General features: G+C 47.4%; 2 protein-coding genes across 2 annotated transcripts; one reads left to right on the forward strand and one right to left on the reverse strand.

The window, feature by feature from the left end:
• Window positions 1–2,940: 2,940 nt before the first annotated feature.
• Window positions 2,941–7,752, reverse strand: TRMT112 (tRNA methyltransferase activator subunit 11-2). Its single transcript, XM_077324253.1, has 4 exons — window positions 7,578–7,752; window positions 5,300–5,401; window positions 4,432–4,524; window positions 2,941–3,234 (listed from the first exon to the last, which is right to left on the reverse strand). The coding sequence occupies exons 1-4, from the start codon at window positions 7,656–7,658 to the stop codon at window positions 3,133–3,135; spliced, it is 378 nt and encodes a 125-aa protein (XP_077180368.1). The 5' UTR covers window positions 7,659–7,752; the 3' UTR covers window positions 2,941–3,132.
• Window positions 7,753–9,532: 1,780 nt separating this feature from the next.
• PRDX5 (peroxiredoxin 5) lies at window positions 9,533–20,498 on the forward strand. The gene is made up of 6 exons (XM_077324259.1): window positions 9,533–9,782; window positions 12,609–12,743; window positions 14,836–14,967; window positions 18,073–18,111; window positions 19,017–19,081; window positions 20,149–20,498. The coding sequence occupies exons 1-6, from the start codon at window positions 9,597–9,599 to the stop codon at window positions 20,252–20,254; spliced, it is 663 nt and encodes a 220-aa protein (XP_077180374.1). The 5' UTR covers window positions 9,533–9,596; the 3' UTR covers window positions 20,255–20,498.
• Window positions 20,499–23,131: the final 2,633 nt, after the last annotated feature.

A 23,131-nucleotide genomic window follows, 5' to 3' on the forward strand; every position in this document is an offset into this window, starting at 1 on the left:
AAGATCACTCTTGAACATGCCACACACCGTCTACTCCAGTGGTTCTCAACCTGGGGGACGAATGACCCTTTCATAGAGCAGGACAAGCAGCTTCGCCCGGGGGGGGGGGGGGGCTCCACACAACAGCCTTGTGGGGTAGAGCGTTCATCTGTCTGGAGCAGCAGAAAACAGTGAGATCGGCCATGGTGGGACAAGAGGCAGAACTGAACTGAGAAACCATGGGGAAAACCCAATTTATACATAATGATGAACAATGGATCTTCACGCCATTGGTCAGTTTCAATTTAATTTCTGTGAAAGAACACTTGACTAATTTTTTTTGTTTGGGGGTCACCCCAACATGAGGAACTGTATTGAAGGGTTGCGGAATTAGGAAGGCTGAGAACCACTGGTCTAGTCGCTTCCTGCTGACAGCAGCCCTAAGGATGAACGACCTCCAAAATGTCTTATCGTTTCCAATCTTGCTTCTGGTCTTGCCAACTGAGGGCCGTCGTTCCCTTGATCGAGTCAAGCCATCCCATGTTAGAACAAAGTTTTGAGTCCAGGGGCACTTCTAGGAGCAATGAAAGTTTTATTGGAAGATTTATGCCTTGGGGTGCATGCACACTATTTGACTCGTCCCACTGCGGCTTTTCCTAGCATTGTTCTTCCTGTATCTTGGGAAAGATCTTAACATGCTCGCTTTTAACACACTCATGACCTAACCCACCTAGCAGGGCTCCGGTAAGGATAAAAGTGTAGGCAGACAGCGACGTATACCACCGTGGGTTCTATGGGCGGAGGGGGTGATAAAACATTTACTAGGCAGAAAATGCACAGGTTAGAGGAGCCCTTTCCCAGCTTAGAAGTACTATCCCAAGAAACAACTCTCCAGCCCCCTCCTTCCATGCTGCTATGTGCAAAAGACTGAAAAATGAGATGTTTCTACCACTGTTCGTGTTACAGCGAATATGCCAGCTTGGTGTAGTGCAGGCTTCTAATCTGGCAAGCAGTGTTTGATTCCCCGCTCCTCCTCCACATGCAGCCAGCTAGATGACCTTGGGCTCGCCACGGCACTGATAAAGCTGTTCTGACCAAGCAGTGATATCAGGGCTCTCTCTCAGCCTTATCTCCCTCACAGGGTGTCTGTTGTGGGGAGAGGAAAGGGAAGGCGAATATAAGCCACTCTGAGGCTCCTTCTGGTAGAGAAAAGCGGCCTATAAGAACCAACTCTTCTTCTTCAGTAATATCAGGGCTCTCTCAGCCCCACCCACCTCACAGGGTGCCTGTGATGGGGAGAGGAAAGGGAAGGCAAATGTAAGCTGCTTTGAGACTCCTTCAGATAGAGAAAAGCGGCATATAAGAACCAACTCTTCCTCTTCTTCTATACATATACTATATAGAGAGAGAAAAAGAAAGAGAACACGTAGATAGGATATATCTGAGCCTTCGGGGAGGGCGGTATATAAATCTAAATAAATATGTATATTCACTGTAATATATGTTCACAATGGAAATGGGACCAATTGCTATTGTAGGAAATCTCACCATTCCACTAGAGCAGTAGTTCTCAACCTGGGGGTCACAACCCATTAGGGGGGGGTTGATTGACCCTTTTGCCACCGCCTTCCTAATGGCGTAATGGTTGCGTACAGCCACTTCGGCGATCACGGGAGCCCAAGGCGGCCAACAGCATGGAAGGGCACTGGCACCGCCTTGACCTCTGTGGCACTGGCCACCTTGGGCTTCCGTGCTCGCCAGAGCGCACAACCCTACAACCTCTGGGTAGCCAAGGGATTGCGCCATCAGGTAGGCTGAGAACCACTGCGCTAGAGGTATCGGCCACATGCTGTCCCTGGATTAGCATAGGTATAAAGATGGTGGCTGCTTGTCGGAAGTTTGCTGTTCGAGTGCTGTAATTTTATTTGTTCTAGATAAGCCCGAGCAATTTAGCACAGAACTTTCAAATGTGTTTTTATTGCACTTGGCTACGCGCATGCTGAAAGCAATGCAAGAATTTGATTCAATGCTCCTATATGAAATAGTGGGCAGAGATTGTACACCTGCTCACTGCAGCTTGCAAATAGGAGCATGTATGTCTGTGTTAACAGAATGGCCGCTGGTGTGGATACCTCCAAACAGTGAACAGAACTTCTCCACTAACCCAAAGGCTGGCGTTTGGCATGCAGACAGGCCCAAGCATCCTCCCAGGTTCAGTTCCAGACTGGAAAGATCTCAAAACAGGATACTTTTGCACTCAAATCTCAGGGCAGGAAGACTAACTCTTGCAGGACAGGCAAGCTGGAACGTTGGCAGGGGAGTCATCTGAGCTTCAACCAGTTAAACCAGCAGGCACAGAAGCGGAATGAACTACGAAATGGAGGAAGAGGAGCTGGGTGTTATACCCCACTTTTCATTGCCCAAAGGAGTCTCAAAGCAGCTGACAATCACCTACCATTCCTCTCCTCACAACAGACACCCTGTAAGGTGGGTGGAGCTGCGCTCTAAGAGAACTGTAACTAGCCCAAGGTCACCCAGCTTGCCGTATGTGGAGTGGAGAATCAAATCCAATTCATCAGATTGGAAGCCAGAAGGTGCAGGATGTCTTTTTAAAATGTTCCCCTTTATAAAATGTTTTTTAAACATTGCCAGGCAACTAAAGAACTGTCTCCTCTGACAGCAAGTAAAGCAGGCTGGGACACTTCTGTGCCAGTTTTCTCCTTGCTTAGATGAGGTTTTGTTTTGCTGCCTCGGAGAATTTTTAAAGTGTCAGCCCCCCCCTCCCCCCCATGCAACCAGCAATCGGGCGATTCATTCCAGGGACGCCGGCTTCTGCCCACGCATTCTCATGCAGCCTTGGATCGGAGTGGCCTCCAGGCCTGATCAAACCACATGGGGCAACGGTGAACGGAGAGGAGGGAAACTCCATCACTGAGTTCAACCTGATTCATTCTCCTTAGCTTCTTCAAAGAACGAGCATTTATTTACAAGCAAAGTGATGCCGCTGGAGGACCACGTCTCTACCCACTCGGAAACCATCGCAAAAGTCTCCCTTCTGAATAGAAAAACGAGAGTTTTAATCCTGCTCGAGAGCAGGCCCTGCCCTACCCCCACAACAGCTTCCTCCTCGGGCTTTCCACAAAAGGCCCCCCCTCAAGCCTCCTCTTCGCTCAGCAACATGTTGGGTATGCCTTTGGTGATGGGGAACTCCCGGCCGGTGTCTGGGCATTTCAGCACGCCTTCCATCACTTCCACCTGTGCGGGAAGAAATGCAGAACAGAGAGCTGTTTGGAGGCCTCACTGCATTGAGAGGAAGGAGAAGCAAAGGGATCGGTCCGCCTGCGCCATAAACAGATGGGGGCAGATTGAGATCCTAGCAACGGCAGCTAGCCCTCATGCCTGCATTCCCTCGTAAACTATGCAAGTACATTTACAGCACAAGTTTTCAACTAGGGTTTTTTTTTTAATCGATTAAATTCATTAAGCACCAAAGTTTTCCTAAGGCAAGTAGCACAAATTTATGGGCAGCAGCCCCCACATACACTTCTTATGCCCAGGAAGAAAAGCTTTTTTTGTGAGCAAACACCTATGCCACATAAGTGTATTAGCTAAAAAGTAAAACATACTTCCCCTCCCTCGAGAAATTCAGCCCATGCAACATTACACAAATTTAATTCATAGCTGATCAAGTAAGAGGTTTTTCATTTACGCAGATTATGACAGGGAGAGCAGGAAGGGATTTTTAAATCTTGCCCTTCCCGGTAGGGACGAGACAATGTTAGGGTCTCGTGGCCCTTTCTTATATGCTCAGGGTATAGCTGATTGCCACTTTAGGTTCAGGAAGGGATTTTCCTCTAGGCCAGATTGGCCCAAAGATCCTGGAATTTTTTCTGCCTTCCTCTGAGCATAGAATAAAGGTCAATGGGAAAGTGGGGGAGAGAAGAAGAAGAGTTGGTTCGTATATGCCACTTTTCTCTACCCAAAGGAGTCTCAAAGTGGCTTATATTTGCCTTCCCTTCCTCTCCCCACAACAGGCACCCTGTGAGGGAAGTGAGGCTGAGAGAGCCTTGATATTCCTGCTCAGTCAGAACAGCTTTATCAGGGCTGTATCGAGCCTGAGGTCAACCATCTGGCTGCATGTGGGGGGAGTGCAGAATCAAACCCGGCATGCCAGATTAGGAGTCCATGCTCCTAACCACTACACCAAGCTGGCTAACCACTACACCAAGATCCTGGACTTTTTTCTGCCTTCCTCTGGGCATAGAGTAAGGGTCAATGGGAGAGTGGGAGAGAGAAGGCAGTTGTGCATTTCCTCCATTGTGCAGCGGGTCAGGCTAGATGACCCTCACAGTCCCTTCCAACTCTCTGTTTCCATTTGAGGCACAGTCATTATTTTTGTAGCACAAGGTCATGTTCCCTAGGGCTGGACTAGTGGAGGGGGGCTCCAGTTACCTCCATCAGAACGTGATGTACTTTCCGAAGAAAATCCTCGTTATTCTCATAGTTGGGGATGGGCTCAGAGGGCAGGTCAGATCGGTGACCCAACTGCAAGACGGTGAAAGAGAAAATGGAAATTAACATTTTTTGCACACTAAATTCTGAAGCTGTCCTCAATCTAATCAGCAAATGCTAGAAAAACCTGTCCTGCTCACACGTTTCTTCAGTGACATTTGGCTACCACGAAACAACACATAGGATGCTAAGCTTAGCCAAACCCCACTGGTCTGTTTCAACCTAATCCTGTAGACTCAATCTGACTGTGACAGCAGGTGGATCAGCAATTACTTCCGCACACCTGAGTCTCCCAACACTGGCACCTTCACCCTTTTTCCAAGGCAGCTGTCCTTGGGAGCCTTCCTCCACAGTATATCACCTGGCCCTTGCTTCTCCCTGACAACTTCTGCCATATTTTTACCCTCCTGGCTAGCTGGAGCATATTAGGATCCTTTTGCACACCATATATTTGCCCAAACCCTGTCCTGGATGGCTCCGGCTAGCCTGATCTCATCAGATGTTGGAAGCGCTTGGATGGGAGACCACCAAGATTGCTCAGCAGAGGTCAGCAAAGGCAAACCACCTTGGTAAATCTCTTGCCTCAAGGGGTTGCTGCAAGGTGACTATGACTTGACAGCACTTTTCACCACCACATTTTCCCCAAAAAGGTCTCCCTTCCTTCCTTATGTAAGTGCTAATCAATGCATATCTTCTATCACACCATCCCCCCCAAAAGAGTAGTAGCACATTCACACCCAAAACAAACAGGCTGGCAAGCAAGGAGCCACCAACAACTCTTTTCCCTTTCCGTGTCCCGGTTACTCACACTCTCAGCGGCTTCCACCAAGGCCCCCCATTCCACTTTGGGCACCATCCGTGCAGTGAACTCCTGGTTGAAATCCAAGTTGTTCACCTTCACCTCCGTGGCCTGTGAGAGGGAAACAATGACAGCTTTGTAACAAAAAAGGATAATTTCCTTTCCCCCCACTCCCACAACAGTGGTAGTAGGGCCAGCTGCAGAAGGGCAGGAACGGGAGGAATGACAAACACCGTTTACGCACTGGGAACTTCACTGCCCAAGCTCCCGTGCAGGAGCACAAATCGGTGGCGGGTGAGGTGTACCGGGCCAAATGCTCCGCTGTCTGGGTGCAGAAAGAGGTGGAGCAACCTGCAATGACTAAAACTCCAGCCTGCAGCCCAGCATGAAACCTCCAGTGCGTAAACGGTCAAAATGAAGAAAACACTGGAGGTTCTCTAGAGACCAGGATTATGAAAGGATCTTCCAACATCAAGCACAGACTGCTAAAAGAGACAGCAAACAATGAGGGGAGGGAATTATTTACCCGAGAATTATGTAATCTCAAGAGAATGAAAAACCCAAGGCTCAAACACCACAATCACAAACTTGCCACTTAGTAGATATCACTGGTGCTAAGTTGCCATGGCATCAAGATATTTCATTGTCACACTTTGTATATTCAGCAGTGATTTTATTGTAGCATCTCACAGTGGAACTCAGGAAATGAGTTTCACGTCATCATTTCACAAATATCATTTCACGTCAGAATATGTTATGCTGCATGACATAAAAATGCAGATGCTTTGTTTGTATGTTATTTTACCCCAACTAGTAGTGAAGAAAAAGAGCTGGTTCTAATATGCTGCTTTTCTCTACCAGAAGGTGTCTCAAAGCAGCCAACAATCGCCTTACCATCCTCTCCCCACCACAGACACCCTGTGAGGTGGGTGAGGCTGAGAGCGCTGATATCACTGCTTGGTCAGAACAGTTTTATCAGGGTTGTGGCGAGCCCAAGGTCACCCAGATGGCTGCATGTGGAAGAGGAACGGGGAAGCAATCCTGCTCCTAACCACTACACCAAGCTGGCTCTGGTAGATTGTTTCTTAACCACTTGCTTTCTAGAGAGGCCTCAGCATTCAATTAGAGCTTTTTAAAGGAAAAATGGAATTATGAAAGAAAAATTCAGGATTAGAGATTAATTTGCTGCAGTGATGATATAGAAGCCCTCTATTTACTTATATACAAACTACAGCAATTTTGTCATAGCTTTCACTGCGAAGCATTCGCAATTAGGTCTAGTGGTTAGAAAATATAATCACTAAAATACAAAACCCTGAAGGCTGGGGAAATGAGCCTGTATCCTAATTTGGAGCGAGCTAATCTGTGCTCGCTCCGAGAATCAAAGAAAATTTGTCAAAGCCTGACTTCAAATGTTAAAGTCCTATCTGTTCCTTGAATGTTCCAAGGCATATCACAGCAAATGGATAACAATTATATTTTTTAAATTGCTTTCAAAACTTTGTCAGATTACTTTGTCAGAGTAGTTCAGCAGTGGAATTGACTGCCTAAGGAAGTGGTGAGCTTCCCCTCACTGCTGGTCTTCAAGCAGTGGCTGGACAGATACTCAAAAGCTTAGGCCGATCCTGCACTAAGCAGAGGGTTGGACCGGATGGCCTGTAGGGCCCCTTCCATCTCTAGAATGTTCAAGTTATGAGCTTTCAAGAGTCAACGCTCCCATTGCCATATACATTTAAGAGTCGTGGCCATCGCTGAGTGGTAGAGTCCCTGCTTGGCATGCAGAAGGTCCGAGGTTCAATGGCAGGTGGCCTGCCAGCCTGTTCTTATGCATGACTTCTCAGGTTTCAGTGGGACTCCTCCAAAGTAAACATGCACAGGATGCACAGTCTAAAAGGCTGCTTTCACACATACTGAAAAACTTGCTTTCAACCCAATTTCATGTGAATTTTACAACTGGGTTTTCCTGTGGGAATCAGCAAAATACGCCTGCAAAGGATCACTGGAGTGGATTGAAAGCTCATTAATAAACTAAGTTTTGTTTTATGTTCAATGGCTCGTTAAGGAGCAGGCAATGGGTAAGGAGGAAGACTTCGACCTAAAACTCTGGAGAAGCCGCTACCAACCAGAGCAGACAGCACTGACCTTGACAGGAGCGGCCAGTTTTTAAAAAGAAAGCCACAGCTCAATGCAGTCCCGCTTTAAGGGGTTGTATGAATCGTCCTAAGACCCAGCCGAACCTCGCCTCCCAGACTCCTCGCGGGAAATCCCGCCGCCCCCCTCCCCTCACCTCAATACGGAGCGGGAAACCCCCACCGGGCCGGACGCCCCGCACGTGGGAAGTCAGCATGTTGTGCGTTAAGAGCTTCATTGTTTCGGGACACCGGCTGGCGGAAACGGAAGAGGCGCGCAAAGGGAAACGTCCCTCGCGACTTCCGGCGCGACTTCATTCACTTCCAGTCCTAGCGTGGAACTTCCGGTGTTTGCGCACAAGGGTTCGGCTGCGCGTTCGGAAAGGCCGACCCCCAGGCATAACGGTTCCGGTGCATTTCCGTTCCCGACCGCTTGTGTTGTTTATTGGCACATATGAAATGAACATATAGCACACTGTTTGCCAGCTCTGCAGCTTTATATGTGTGTGTATGTATATTTTATTTATTTATTTTATTTGTGTGTGTTAGTCTGAAGCAGGACAAGAAAAATTAAGTCCAATAGCATCTTTAAGACATTTATACATATATGTGCATACATACAGGTGCGTGCACTTTCGAGTAGTTTAAATACACATTTTATTGAAATGGCAGGCAAGGAGCCCTTACAAGCTCAGGCCCATGCATGTTTATTTGGAAGTGGCACTTTTAAAGACCAACAAAGTTTTCTTTAACCTTGCATAAAACTTCGTTGGTTTTAAAGGTACCACTGGGCTCAAGTTTTTTTTTTCCTGCTGCTTCAGACCAACGTGGCTACCCACCTGTAGCAGCAGTAGAAGTAAGAATAATTTATTTTGATAGCCTGCCCTTCCCGGTAGATTCAGGGCGGTTGAAACAATGTATAAATTGAATTTACGCTATATTAAAAGCTGCCCCTTAAAAATCTGGCCAAGGGGAACATGGGAGTAAATCCTACATTCGATTAATTGTCCTGACCTTTCTATGGATACACAGAGTGTTGCAGTCCTAATCCATCGGTTTAATGCGGGCCTACCCTCTTGCTCATGCACACGAATCTTTATACTCAGGATTAAACGTTATTGATCTTAAAGATGCGGCTGGACTCAAACTTTGTTCTGCTGCTTCAGACTAACAAGGAGACCGGTTTGATTCGACTGAGATCCAAACGGCTTCCTCCCAAATTTGGGCAGCAAAGACTCCTCTAGTGTGGCCCCATCAAAAACTCCTAGCCTGATTACAGACAATTATTCCAATCTGTACACACAGTCCGTGCCTTTTCTGCTAGAGACTTCGCTTGCTTACTCAGAAGTCAATTCCCACCGAGTTCAATAACATTCGCATATGTAATCAGAGTCCAGTAGCACCTTTATGACCAACAAAGATTTATTCAAGGCGTGAGCTTTCGAGAGCTTGCCCTCGAAAGCGCACTCCTTGAATAAATCTTTGTTGGTCTTAAAGGTGCTACTGGACTCTGATTTTATTGTGCTACCTCAGACCAACACGGCTGCTCATTTGAATCTATTCGCATATGTGCCAGATTGCATTTGGCTGAGGCCAGGCCAGCCAACCGACATCTGCAGGGCCCCTGCCCCCCCTCCCCCCCCCCCGAAACCCACTAAGACTCCTGGACCTGTTCGAGTTACCACTGTTTGTTATGATATACTGTTATGTTATACTGTCACCCGGTTTATCAATTAATAATATTAATGTTATTATACGTATGGTTTCATGTATAGTTTCAGTTATATGTAAACCGCTCTGAGCCTTCGCGGAGGGCGGTATATAAATATGAATAAAAATAAATAAATTGCGCTTTGCAGTTTCTCGGCCGGATCCAACTTCGCACTAAACTTTGAGCCGTTTTAATCCCCCCCCCCCCGCCTCGGTCTTTAATTGATAGCCTCAGGGGAAGGCCACGCCCCACAAACTCGGCCGTCAATCACCGCGCGCGTGCCGCGAAAAGTTTAAAGCATGCAAATCAGTATGCAGATTTCCTTTTTTTTTTTTTCTTCCCTGCCCCTCCCTTTTGGGGGGAATCAGACCGGAGGCGCTTGCGCCAGTTAAGAAGCGGCAGCAGCAGGAGGAGGAGGGAGGATTAGGAAAGGGGGGAAGAAAAACTTCAAAGGCTGCGAGTTGCCATGGCAGCTGCCACTCAGGCCATTTCCATGGCAACGGGGTGGAGAGGGGCGGAGATGTTGCGCTGGGTGCACCGCTGGGGAGCAAGTTCACGCTCCCCACTTGCAAGAGGCTTGACTGCTTCGTCTCGGGCGGTGCTGGTCCGGCGCGGTTTTGGGTCCCGATCGGCGGCCATGGCGGCCCTCAAGGTGAGGCCCGAGGGGAGGGACGGCCGCTCCAGAGCCCTGCGGGGAAAGCCCTGCCCGTTTGCTGCCCCATAGAGGAGAAGCGCAACTCGAGACCCCTGGGCTGTGCAATAGGATCCCAGTGGGAAGGGCAGCGCCCCTGCAACCGATTGCATGCTCACCCAAGGCCTAGGAACCGTGGAGAAAAGAGCAACCGTAACCTTGATAAGCCTTAGTAAGAGTCCCGTGGGAGAGAGTGTCTATTCTGCATGCACAGTCGATACCGGCCTTTGGGCTGTATTATTCGAAATGTCATCGGAAGGCCCCGCTGCAAAGCTAGCCATCCCAGAGGATATTAATGCTTAATCCACAAAATAGTCAGTCCCCAGAGCGGAGAAGGCTAACTCTAGGCCACAGAAGGGTCTATACCAGGGGTAGTCAAACTGCGGCCCTCCAGATGTCCATGGACTATAATTCCCAGGAGCCCCTGCCAGCAAATGCTGGCAGGGGCTTCTGGGAATTGTAGTCCATGGACATCTGGAGGGCCGCAGTTTGACTACCCCTGGTCTAAACCCCAGAGCTCCACACAAAAGCACCCCCTGGGGGTATAGGTCACACCTGCCCAAGGTCAATGCGGTTGATGCCAATGGAAGAGCTACCTGCTTCACCTGATACTCTGGATCAGGGGTCCTCAGCCTGAAGCTGGCTTGGTATGGTGGGGGCAGCAACAAAATGGCTGCCACAGGAGCTGGAGCCAGCCTCAAAATGCCCCACTTTAACTTCAGTAACGCCCTGCAGATGTTTGTGGCTGAGGTGGCAGCTGTTGGCAAAGCAACGTTTAAAAAAAAATCTGCACAGTCAAATTGGAAGGCTTGCTGGGCAGAAGCACTTCCTGGCCTCTCCTACTTCCTAAAAACGCTTGGTGGGTGCTCGTGGGCACCATGTTGTGGATTCCTGCTCTAGATTATCCAGAAGACCCTCCAGATCAATATAGCACCATGGTCTGTTGAGTAATATATAACCAGGCCCTTGGGTGGTGTGTCAAACAAGCGCCCTTCCTGCTTTACAGACCCTAAAACAATCCAATAGAGCTTTGTTAGAAGAGCCCCCACCCCATAGACTACAGTCCTTCCATCGCTGTCTTCCAACAGTGCATTTGTTGTATTTTACAATGTTCTGCTTTTAAGTATTAGCTGCCTTGGTAGCCCCGGTTGGGCAAAAAAGCAGGGTATAAATGCTGTACGTAAATAAATAATCCTGAAAACAGTCCTGCAGAACTGCTATCATCTTCAAAACCTCCAAAAATAACCTTCCCAACCTCTTGATATGCTTATGTTTCAGTGTCTTAGCATAGATTCCCTCTAGCGCTGTGGAATTTCACGGGCCAGTTAGGTGTAGGGCTGCCAACCTCCAGGTGAGGGCTGGAGACATGCTGCTGTTACAGCTGATCTCCAGGTGACAGAGATCAGCTCCTCTAGAGAAAAATGGCCACTTTGGAAGGTGGACTCTGTCATTAGACCTCATTGAAGTACCTCGTCTCTTCAAACCCTCTCAGGCTCCACTCCCCAAATCTCCCCATATTTCCCTGCCTGGAGCTGGCAACCCTAGTTAGGTGAGGATTGTAGGGGTAAGAACTGGCACAGCCAAGCATGGTGGTTTTGTTTTCTTTGGAGATCTGATTTTGGAAGAAAGTTCAGGGTGTGTTTGAACTGGATGAATTTCTTGAATAGAAGACATTTCTGGAGCTGGCGTTGGGCACCTGCCAAAACTCATAGCTTAGCAGAGGGCACGCCCAACCGAAGAGACTTGGTTGATTGCCTGTCTTTTAATGGGTACCTGCCGTCTTACCACCCTTCTGATGAGCACTGCTGGAATCCTTCCTTGTTCCTTGTCCTTTTCAGATGGGATGGGAACGATGCGTGCGACTGGAACAAAAAGAGGGCCACAGCAGAAAGACCTCTTCCTTTTTTCCACAAAAATTTATATCCTGCCTCTCGGCCTTTACAAGAGCCCCTCGTGCGGCTTACAATATAAAATATACTGTGATAGGAGCACATTTTAAAATCGTACAAAACATCACAAGCGGCAACCAGAACAATGGTTGGGAAAGAGGGATTGTTGAGAGAATGCCAAACAAAGCAAAAAGTCTTCCACACGCTGGCGGGAGATGGCAGCAGAAGGGCACAGGTGAATCTTTCAGGGGAGAAAGTTTAGAGTTTGGGTGCCACTAAGAAGGCTCTCTCAGATTTCCACCTGCCTCATCTCAGAAGGCACCAGCACCCAAGGCATGGGCACCCTCCAAAGATGACCATAGTAGTCAGGAGCATTCATAAGGAGATAGACAGGTAGTCCTTCAGGTATGCTGATTCCGCAGGGGTAGTCAACCTGTGGTCCTCCAGATGTTCATGAACTACAATTCCCATGAGCCCCTGCCAGCAAACGCTGCCAGGGGCTCATGGGAATTGTAGTTCATGAACATCTGGAGGACCACAGGTTGACTACCCTTGACATAGAGGACTTTGTGGGCACCCATGACAAAGGGCCCAGAAAGAGCCTTTCAGCCTCTCCCGAGAGTTGTGTTCTTTTCCTGTCCTTTTGAGAGGTGCTTAAATAAGATGTCATTCCACTTCCCTCTGTCTAAGCCAGGGGTAGTCAAACTGCGGCCCTCCAGATGTCCATGGACTATAATTCCCAGGAGCCCCTGCCAGCATTTGCTGGCAGGGGCTCCTGGGAATTGTAGTCCATGGACATCTGAAGGGCCGCAGTTTGACTACCCCTGGTCTAAGCAATACTGCTGTCACACTGGAGAAGGAAGTCCCGCAGGTCTGAAACCCCTGCTTCCCTCAACAGGTTGGAGATAAGCTCCCCAATGTGGAGGTCTACGAGGGAGACCCTGGCAACAAGGTGAATGTGGCCAGCCTCTTCACGGGCAAGAAAGGGATCCTCTTCGGAGTGCCCGGGGCGTTCACCCCTGGTTGCTCAAAGGTAAGGCCCGGATGTGAGGTGTCATTTCTCGGTGCTGCCCTAATCCTTCAAATCCAGACTCGACGGAATAGAGTCGAAATGGGGGTTTTACCCTGTTTTTCACTACCCAAAGGAGACTCAAAACTATGTTAATTTTACCCCAACCAGTAGTGAAGAAGAAGTTGGTTATTATATGCCGCTTTTCTCTACCCAAAGGAGTCTCAAAGCAGCCGGCAATCGCTTTCCCTTTCCTCTCCCCACAACAGACACCCTGTGAGGTGGGTGAGGCTGAGAGAGCTCTGTGAGAACTGTGACTGGCCCAAGGTCACCCAGCTGGCTGCATGTAGAGGGGAATCCAATCCGGTTCTCCAGATTCGAGACCACCACTCTTAACCACTACACCAGGCTGGCAGCAAGAGTTGTGGGCAACCCAGGTCAACAGTAAAATCTAAATTTTTGTAGTCAGGCTGGGATTGTAATTGTCAATAAGTCCATCCTTCAAGAACAGCAGACCAATTTTGGCTAAGATCTGAGGTACTTGGCAGTCCTCCCTGGCTGGGTAAGCAGCACCTTTATGTACCTCAGGCTCCTCACTATGTGTTGCTTTTTTCAAAAGCCCTCCCAATGTTCTTCTGCAAATCTAGCCACTTGATCTGCACCACATGGGCCTAGCTTAGTTTCTGAGTGAGGGCATCAATCGGAATGCTTTCATCACGTTTTTAAAGAACAATTGGCTGACTGTCCTCTTTTTTTGTTGGAAATTAATGAGATCTGGTTGCTGACAGAAGAAAAAAAAATATGCGCAAACCGAATGGAAAATTAAAAGACAGCTGCTTGAAATATGCTCTGATGCTTGGCGCATGATGGCAATGATGCTGCAGTGCCCCATAAAAACCCAAATCGGTGCATTTACCTTCGCTGCAATGTCATGTTTCCGCAGAATGTACAAAAAAAGGTGAAAGGTGCCAGAAGGGAACCTGGTAGAGGGGAAGGTTCTTGCTGTGCCTGTCTCTTAGGTTGCATTGCTTCCAGGTGTCCATGCAAGGAAAGGGCAGAATTTGTTTTCCATTCTTCCTTGACAACAAATGTCTTAGTTATATACGGGCATGCAGGGTATAGTAGTTAAGAGCGGCAGCTTCTCATCTGGCAAGCCGGCTTTGATTCCCTACTCCTCCACATGCAGCCAGCTGGGTCACCTTGGCCTAGTCACAGTCCTGATAGAGCCGTTCTCAGAGAGCAGTCCTGTCAGAGCTCTCTCATCCCTACCTCACAGGGTGTCTGTTGTGGGAAGAGGAAGGGAAGGTGATTGTAAGCCACTTTGAGACTCCTTCGGGCAGGGAAAAGCAGGGTATAAAAACCAACCCTTCTAAACGAGTGGTACCCAAGTTTTTGGAATTTTGCCACATAGTTCTGGGCACTACAAAATGGCTGCCGCAAGAGGCGGAGTCAAACAGAGAGGAAGCCAAGCGCAGGGGAGAAATGGGGTAATTTAAAAACACATTGGAAATGAGGGGTGGGAGGGAGAATAAAACCAACACTGCAGCTGAAACTAATTTACTTTAATCTGCACAGCTAGTCAAAAGCCCTGCTGGGCAAGACCCCCCATGTGGCTACTCCTGCTTTCTTAAAAACACTTGGAAAGCACTAGGCAAGGTGTTGAGGACGTAATATGAGGATGTCTGCAAGTCCTTTTGAGTTGAACTTACCAAATACATGCAGCAGGGATTCTAGATTCACACACACACACACCAGCCAATCAATTCTTACCAGTAGCAGATCCTCCCCAGGGGTATTGTAAAGAAGACTGAGGTCCCATATATGAAGACCAGATAATTATTCTGTTGTTTGAAAATACTCTATTTGAAAACACACACACACCCCAGTGCATTATTTGAAAATACCACCCCCATCCCCTTTTGGTTGCATCAAGACCATCTCTGATGACACCACTGGACAGGGATTCTGTTTTTACTTTTGGCATCATCTGTACATGGAATTGGGATCCCTGTTCGTGGGCAGGTCGCTGTGAGTTTGCTGCATTCCTAAGGTGGGGCTGGACTAGATGACCCTGGAGGCCTCTTCCAGCTCTGTGATCTCTCCTTCCTTCCTCCAGACCCACCTGCCAGGCTACGTGGAGAAAGCCGGACAGCTGAAAGGCAAAGGGGTAGAGATCATCGCCTGCCTCTCCGTCAATGATGTCTTTGTCATGAACGAGTGGGGGAAAGCTCAGCACGCGGAGGGCAAGGTGAGGACGGGACGAATCTCGGTGTAAATGAGAAATGCAAATTAATTATCAATTATCATAATTTCATCTATATTCTGCCCTTCCCTAAGGCTCAGGGCAGCTTACCAATTTTAAAATACACACAGAGATAATATAAATACAACGTTTCAATAAAATTACCATTACAGTTATTTAAAATAACTGGTTCCCGTTCCATCCAAAACATCTTCTGTATCAGATGTAAATAGGTTCTGCAGATCCTGGCAGTCATTCCTGGTCTCAGCCATAAGCCTGGCGGAACAGCTCTGTCTTGTAAGCCCTGTGGAATGCTTTAAGGTCCCGCAGGGCTCTGATTTCATTAGGCAGAGCATTCCACCAGGCCCGGGCCAGGACAGAAATGGCCCTGGCCCTGGTTGAAGCCAGTTTTATCTGTTTCAGGCCAGGGATCCTCAGTAGACTCTGGTCACTTGATGATAGGGCAGGGGGCATAGAAGGAAAGTCCTTCCAGATTGCAGAGATTCACTAGAAAGTATTGCAGGCCTGGCTCGATACAATCTCAGAAACCAGAGGGAACCACAAAGAACCTTTCGATCAGATGGGACTCTTTGTGTTTTGTAAGTGTCATTGAGTCCCTTCTGACTTATGGTGACCCTGTGAATTAATATCCTCCAAAACTTTGTATTGTTAACAGCCTTGCAAACCGAGGGCCTTGTTCAAGTTATGGCCCAGCCTAGCAGTTTTCCTTTTGTTCTGGATCACAGCCGCATTGTATTTATTTTCAGTGGCAGAAAATGTCCCTCTGCAGGGATTAGGGCGAAAATCTGTTAAGTGCTAGCAGCAAAACCCATGCAAAATTTGGCAATTAATGTAATTTATTTCTGTAAGTTCGGTACCTCTTATACTATTTAAGAGGTACCTCTTATGCTATTGCTTTAGGATGCTTTGGGCCGATCCTGCGTTGAGCAGGGGGTTGGACTAGATGGCCTGCATGGCCCCTTCCAACTCTATGATTCTATGATTCTATTTCTGTAAGTTCTTTACCTTTTAATGTCTCATTATGCTGTGCTTCACTTCTCCCCGATGGTTCCAGACTTCTAAAATCCTAACACAATGGTTACTGAATGTCTGGTTTTTGTGATCGAACCAGTTCACTATGTATAATCGGCCTGGAGTCCCTGTGAGTAAGGCAGACTATCCACGAAGGAAATAAATACAGTAACAACCCTGTGAGGTAGGTTAGCCTGAGAAAGTAAGACCCACCTTGCAAGCCTCATGGCTGAGTGGGGATCTGAACCTTGTTTGATATTATAAACCACTTGGCTGGCGTCTCCTTTGTTTCATTTTTGAAGTCCAATAACCTCGTAGGTATTTTTGTGTCCTTAGACAGGGAGTTCCGTAAGTTAACGGTAATTATGCATTTGTGCGAAGAACTGTCTTTGTTTTGTCTGTGCTGAACGTATCCCCGATCAACTGCGTTGGCTGTCCCTACAGCATGGGTCAGGGTACTTGTGTGTCTCGTTCACCCTTGGTGTTTTAAGGTATATCATTAAAATGCCTTCCATGCTAGAGTACCAGGCATAATATGTGGTTCAGCACTTAAAACCTGAAATTTTGCAACGAGCTTGGAACATCCACTGTTCCTCCCATCCTAGCGGCTGCTATAATCAATCAGCAGCATTTGCCATATGCTCACAGTGTTTAAGTTCGCAATTCTTGCATTTCACAGTGCTTTCTTTAGCACAGATGTAGACCAGTGAGCTTTCCTTAAGCTGCGGCTGGGCAGATTCTTATCCTGGGTGCATTAGGCGGATCCTGCATTGAGCATTCTATGGTTTTACCACAGCTCAATGGCTGAGAGAGGAGCCAAAATATAGGGGGTCCTGGGTTATTGTTATCATTTATTCATTTACTTCAGTTGAACCCCCAGCTCTCTCCCCAGTAGGGAGCCAAGGCAGCTTACATCCTTCTCCTCCCCTCCATTTTATCTTCACAACAACCCTGTGAAGTGGGTTAGGCTGAAGCTATGTGACTGGATGAAGATCACCCAGCAGGCTTTGTACCTGGGCCTTCCAGATCATAGTCTTGACCCTCTAACCCAGCCTTTCTCAATCTTTTTGACCGTTGAGAGACCCCTGAAGAATTCTTCAGGCTTCAAAAAACCCCAGAAGTGTCACCATTGTGCAGAATATGGCTGGGAAGCACAGCTGTGAACACACCCACCCGGAGTCCTCCCCTTCCCACCCCCTCCAGGCCCATCATTGGCCATTTGGCAGGGGGGGCAGGTCAACGTGACTGTATATGGTCATCTCACCCGATCTATGCTTAACAATTTTTAATCATATATAAAAAATTAATTTACCACCCATTTGGGAAACCCTTCCAGGGCTGTCAAGAAACCCCAGGGTTTCATGAAAGCTCTACCACATCGCTACCACATGGCGAACTGACCAAATGGCCTTAGGCAAGCCATACTGAAGGCTTCTACGGATTCAGCAGGCAGCAAAAGTCACCAACAAGGAAATCCTAGAGCGCATAAAGCCTGATACATCCCTGGAAGGCAAAAGCATGAAACTCCAGCTCACTTACTTTGGCCATATTATGCGATCCAGCTTGACGGAGAGAGCAATTCTGCTAGGACTGGCCAGTGGTAAAAGGAAACCAGGCCAACAAAGAATGCGGTGTCTGGATACGATCAGAATGGACTCCAGCCAGAGCATTATACAACTAAAAGAAGTGGGGCAAGATCAGAAGATGTGGAGACAGCCGAGCCGTAGGATCGCCAAGGGTCGAACTCGACTGAATGGCTAACATCATCATCATAGTTAGAGGCAAGAGAAGGTGGTCTTCCAACTCCATTAAAAATGACGGCTTTTGGAGTTGAACGTAGCTAGAGGCAAGAGACTGGGTCTTTCTGGTTGGTTGGTCTGATCTGAGACTTTTTAAACAAAGCCTGGCTGGTTTGCCTGTTTATGTAGAGATTATAATCTTTTCTTAGTTTACAGGATCGATGGAAGAATTGCAACAAGATAATCTGTGTGCTGAGCTTGGAACAATGATTCATAAATCCCCAGCGTAATGATTAATGAACCATGGTTCTTTTAACTGGTTTCCCCTTTCTCTCCTCAGGTGCGGATGTTGGCGGATCCTACAGGGGCATTTGGAAAGGTAGGGAAAGGCCTAGCAGCATGTAAATAGCCATATGAAGCTTCATTGTACTAATCCAGACCATCAGCCCATCAAACAGGGTTCTCAAGGGTCTCAAGCAGAGAAAGGGCTTCCGTATTATCTAAAACCTGATCTTTTTAACTATAGATGGCTGAGCTGGAACTTGGGACCTTTTGCATGCCAAGAAAATGCTCTGCTACTGAGCCTTGGCCCACCATGAACATAAGAAGAGTTGTGCTGGATCAGACTAATGCTCCATCTAGTCCAACATCCTGTTTCAAGCAGTAGCCAGAACAAGCAAAACATAGAACCTGGATGTTGTGTGCTAAGCGCCAGCATTCAGAAATTGCTTGCCCCTGAAACTGGTGGCTCCCATTCATCATTGGGGCTAACAGCCATCAATGGTCCTCTTCTCTCTCTTTGTTCTCCTTTCAAAGCTATCTGTGCTTGTGACCATTACTACGTTCTCTGGCAGCGAATTCCACAATTTAATTAACCGTTAGCAAGTGCTTTGTCCTTCACTATCCATAAACTTGTTAGCTGGCCTTAGGCAGTTGTGGCCTTGACTTCACCATCCTCCCCTGAAGTTTTGGAAAATAATATTGGTCTGCTTTATTTGTTTGTTTGTTTATTGTATTTCTATACCCCCCTCCCGTAAGGCTCAGGGCGGTTTACATAAAACACAGGGGAGTACATTATCACCATAATAGTAAGAACCAGTATTGATCAACAATAGCATAACAATTAGCAGTGATAATTTACCAGGGGGGTTGTAAGTATTGCAAGAATTTTGTGGGTGGGAAGTGCTTAGAACATTTGAAAGCGCAACACAAATGCTAAAGAGCAAGGGAACTAAAACCTGCATCGCCACGTTCTTAAGATCCCTCCCAAATCTCCCCTTTTAGGCCACAAACCTGTTGCTGGATAAAGAGCCGCTTCGAGATCTCTTTGGGACTAACCGATCCAAACGGTAAGAGGATTTGCCTGTCGGTGGGGAGGGGCAGTAGTCATTTGCCTCTTAGACTGGTGATCCCTGGCATTGTCTCCACGGGCATTGTGGTGCCTGCCACCATCTGTCCTGGTGCCCACTTCCTCCTTACCCAAAGTCTCAAGTGCAGGAATTGCTTTAGAAGAGGTCAGGAGGCATCATCTACAGCCAACTGATGTAGAATGTGAAAAGAGTCTTTATTTTTCAGTAACAGGCAGAATGCATGGAGCTAACAGTTCAGGAGACAGAACAGGAGCGCCCATCTGGAAACAGCTGCCTCTATCAGCAGTCGTCTTGGCTTGGAACCTCCCAACATTTGGGGACCAGCGCCATCCACCACAGCAGCTATTTTGTGGGGCACCTAGTCTCAAAATTCTCAAAGGACCCACATGTTCGAAAGAGTTGGGGACCCCTGTCATAGAATCCTGTAAACATCCACCATCCCTTCCTGCTTTCTCTGAGATTCTTTGTGTATAAGGCAGCCTTTCTTAATTTATTTCACCGTTAAGAAACCCCTGATACATTCTCCAGTCTCCGAGAAACCGCAGAAATGGTTGGGAAGTACAGCTGTGTACATGCCCACTTGGAGCCCCTCCCCTTCCCACCCATTCCACACCCATCGTTGGCCAATTTGGGAGGAGGCGGCAGGTCAACATGACCATATATGTTCATATTACCCAATAAATGTTTGACAGATTTTTTTAAATATACGAAATGAATTAACTCCCACCCATTTGGGAAGCCTGAGGCCTTCAAGAGGGTTTCATGAATCCCTGGTTGAGAAAGCCTGATGCAAGGTCTTGCTTCCTCAATTTATAGTAAGCCTTACGGAACTCATTGCTATTCAGAAACACAGCAAGCCTTTGGGTTACACAGAAGTCTTCATCAGTCCGAAATAAATCCATTGTTAACTTTTACTGGGAACAGTAGTCATAGCAGCTGGCCTGAGTGCTAAAGAAATCTCATCCCTGTCAGGAATTTGTGTTGTGAAAGCTGTCAGCTCAGCTCAAGCTGTGATGGTCATCCTACCTCTGTCTCCCTCCCTGCAGGTTCTCCATGGTGGTGGAGGATGCCGTGGTGAAGGCCTTAAATGTGGAAGAGGATGGGACAGGTCTTACCTGCAGTTTGGCCACCAACATTGTCTCCCAACTCTGAGTCATGGATAGTGGGGTCTCTTCCAGAGGTGGTCCCATCTCCTATATCCGAAGAGCAACACTACCCACTAACCCCTCCACATGGCCCTCAGGTGGAAAGGGCCCCCAGATGCTACGCACAAACCTAGGACACAGTATAAGCTACACCCCGGGGTGAAGTATGCATTCATTAGCAGCTTTAACCCCAGATCTGGAAGTTCAGTTTTCTTGGGTATAATCATATGAAATAAAACTATGATGGATTATCTGTTGAAGTAAATTATTTTTAACACCAGCCTTTCATCCATTAGACTTTAAGCACAAGGTGATTCTTTGTTTTTGTTCCCCGAAACAGCTTACAGTGAGGACCAAACTACAATGAATTTTAGTTCAACCTGTGGCCACTGATGTCATAGTCATTTAAATATGCTATGAGCATAGTGGAGAACAGGAGACTTTGCCCCACCCCCACACACCAGTTCCTTTTTTATACCCTGTTATTCACAGGGTAACAACCTCCTCCTGACCCGTGGAAGATGCATAATTTGAGACAATAGGTCTCCCAAGAACTTCGCAATAATTTCAGTTCAGTTTCCAGTCTCACTTCCCCTGTACCTATATATCCTAATTAGGCAGTACTTGTCACTTTTCTCAAAGTTGTTAATTTTCCTGTCTGGTACTGAAAGGGTTATCAAGAACCATTAATTCAATTTCAGCCCATCAAAGTATTTTGTTGGGGCTGATATGTCAGACTGCCCCAGGAAACATTTTCCCTATATTAAGAGCACCTAGCCACCAGTGCTCTGTGCATGTGTGCGTGAGAGAGTGTGTGTGTGTTCTTGGACTCTCTGCACACCCGCACTTGTATATGGGCCTGCCTTCCTATCATGTATGAATGCTGGTCATTTTGCTGCTGGTTCTATGGACTTCTTCACATCGTGACTGGTAATACTGTCTTTCCCTCTCCTCCCTACTTTTATCTGGCCTGCTGTGTGTTCTGACTGTGTGTTGCACCCCTTTATTTCCCCTTAAAGAAACTTTCCAGTTTAACATCTGACTGGTGGTTTTGACAGTTCTATAAGGGAAAACTCCCCACAAACATTGGTGGAGATCCCAGTTACCCGGCTTTTGCCAGGTCTCCTTCAAAAGCCAGCATGGTGTAGTGGTTAAGAACGTTGGCTTCTAATCTGATGAGCCAGTTTTGATTCCCTGCTCCTCCACATGCTGCCAGCTGGGTGACCTTAGGCTTGTCAAAGTCCTGATAATGCTGTTCTCCCAGAGCAGTCCTGTCAGAAGCTAGCGCAGCCGCACCTACCTCACAGGGTGCCTTTTGAGAGGGAGCAAGGGAAGGCGATTGTAAGCCGCTTTGAGACTCCTTCGGGCAGTGAAAAATGAAGTATAAAAATCAGCTCTTCTTGTTTCCCTGACAAATTAGGAGACCATCTCTTTGGGTCAGGATTCGGCATGGCATTTTTAAGGGCCCAAATCTTCTCTAACCTATCTAACCCATGATGTCTTGTTTGGCTTTCGTAAAAGACTGTATTCTGATTTTGAAAGATCGATCTTTGGTTCCTTCATGTGGTCAACAGGCAGGGTTTACCCTCAGGCTGACGTGCTCCCATCCCCCTTCCCTCGTGTGGAGTCCATACTGAAAACCTGCTTGTTTGAAAGAAACTGTGTGTTGAGGGGAGGCTAGAGGAAGCGTGGGAGCCCAAGAATAAAGCAGGCTTGTTCCTGTCATGAAGGAACCAAAGACTGCTTGTTTGTTTTGACATCCCAGTGCAGCCTGTCTGAAATGATAACATCTAAGAAAGCCAAAATCAGAAACCCACACACAACCCAGTCAGCAATGCTATTTTAAAAAGATGTATAGATTTAAATAGAAAACCAATGTCACTTTTTGGGGGCCGGGACCCTGGAACAAAAGAATTCTAAACTGGTGCCAGAAAGCCAACAACAAGAATCTTAGGGTAGGGCAGTCCAGAGTTCCCTAGACACCCCATGACAAAGAACCGGCCTCGCTTTCGTTGTTCACGAATATGCAGGCAAATATCTCAAAGAAAAGTGAGGGAAATGTCAAAACACACTCAGCCTGAAATAATTAAATGGGTAGTAGGAGGATTCCTGGCTTGGGAGTGGTACGCTTGAAAAGAATCTCTGAATTGTGGTCAAACAAACTGAACGTGAGGCAGACGTGAAGCTGCTGCCCAAAACGCTGGTGCGATTAGAAGTTCATGGAGAAAAGTGTCGTGCCACAGTCATGATAAGTAGTAGTCCCACTCTCCTCTGCACCGTGGGCCAGATATTCTCCGTTAGTGTGTATGGGTGTGAAAGTTGGACAATGAAGAAAGTTGGTTCATTTGAAATGGGTTGGAGGACTGGCAGAAAGACAAATTAGTGGGTTCTAAAGAAGATCAAGCCTGAATTCTTCCCTTGAAGGCTAAGTGCCTAAACTGAGCGTGTTGTACTTTGGTCACATCATGAGAAGACAAGACTCATTAGAAAAGACAATGATGCCAGCAAAGGTGGAAAGCAGTAGGGGAAAAGGAAGACCCAACAGGAGATAGTTGAGCTTATAAAACAGGTCCCAACCCTCAAGTTACAAGACTTGAACAACGAAAGTGCCGATAGGGCCATTTTGTAAGTCATTAATTCATAGGGTCACTGTAAGTGCCTTGGGGGCACTTGGAGCTGCCAGCCTCCAGGTGGGACCTGGGGATCCTTCAGAATTACAGCTCATCTCCAGATGACAGATCAATTCCCTTGGAGACTATAGACATTCTCCCCCACTAAGGCCCCTGTCCCCCGCCAGGCTCCATCCCCAAATCTTTAGGAGTTAGAATCATAGAATCAGAGTTGGAAGGGGCCATACAGGCCATCTAGTCCAACCCCCTGCTCA

This window comes from Paroedura picta, chromosome 1 (genome assembly GCF_049243985.1).
Source record: "Paroedura picta isolate Pp20150507F chromosome 1, Ppicta_v3.0, whole genome shotgun sequence".
Classification (NCBI taxonomy): domain Eukaryota; kingdom Metazoa; phylum Chordata; class Lepidosauria; order Squamata; family Gekkonidae; genus Paroedura; species Paroedura picta.

What these genes read in the sequence shown, in the direction of transcription:
- TRMT112 (XM_077324253.1), bottom strand. Translation starts at nt 7,658, where the DNA reads ATGAAGCTCTTAACGCACAACATGCTGACTTCCCACGTGCGGGGCGTC. An exon ending in GTTTCCCGCTCCGTATTGAG is followed by an intron (nt 5,402 to 7,577) that starts GTGAGGGGAGGG and finishes TCCCTCTCACAG; the next exon opens with GCCACGGAGGTGAAGGTGAA. An exon ending in TGGTGGAAGCCGCTGAGAGT is followed by an intron (nt 4,525 to 5,299) that starts GTGAGTAACCGG and finishes ACCGTCTTGCAG; the next exon opens with TTGGGTCACCGATCTGACCT.
- PRDX5 (XM_077324259.1), top strand. Translation starts at nt 9,597, where the DNA reads ATGGCAGCTGCCACTCAGGCCATTTCCATGGCAACGGGGTGGAGAGGG. An exon ending in TCACCCCTGGTTGCTCAAAG is followed by an intron (nt 12,744 to 14,835) that starts GTAAGGCCCGGA and finishes TCCTTCCTCCAG; the next exon opens with ACCCACCTGCCAGGCTACGT. An exon ending in CTACAGGGGCATTTGGAAAG is followed by an intron (nt 18,112 to 19,016) that starts GTAGGGAAAGGC and finishes CTCCCCTTTTAG; the next exon opens with GCCACAAACCTGTTGCTGGA.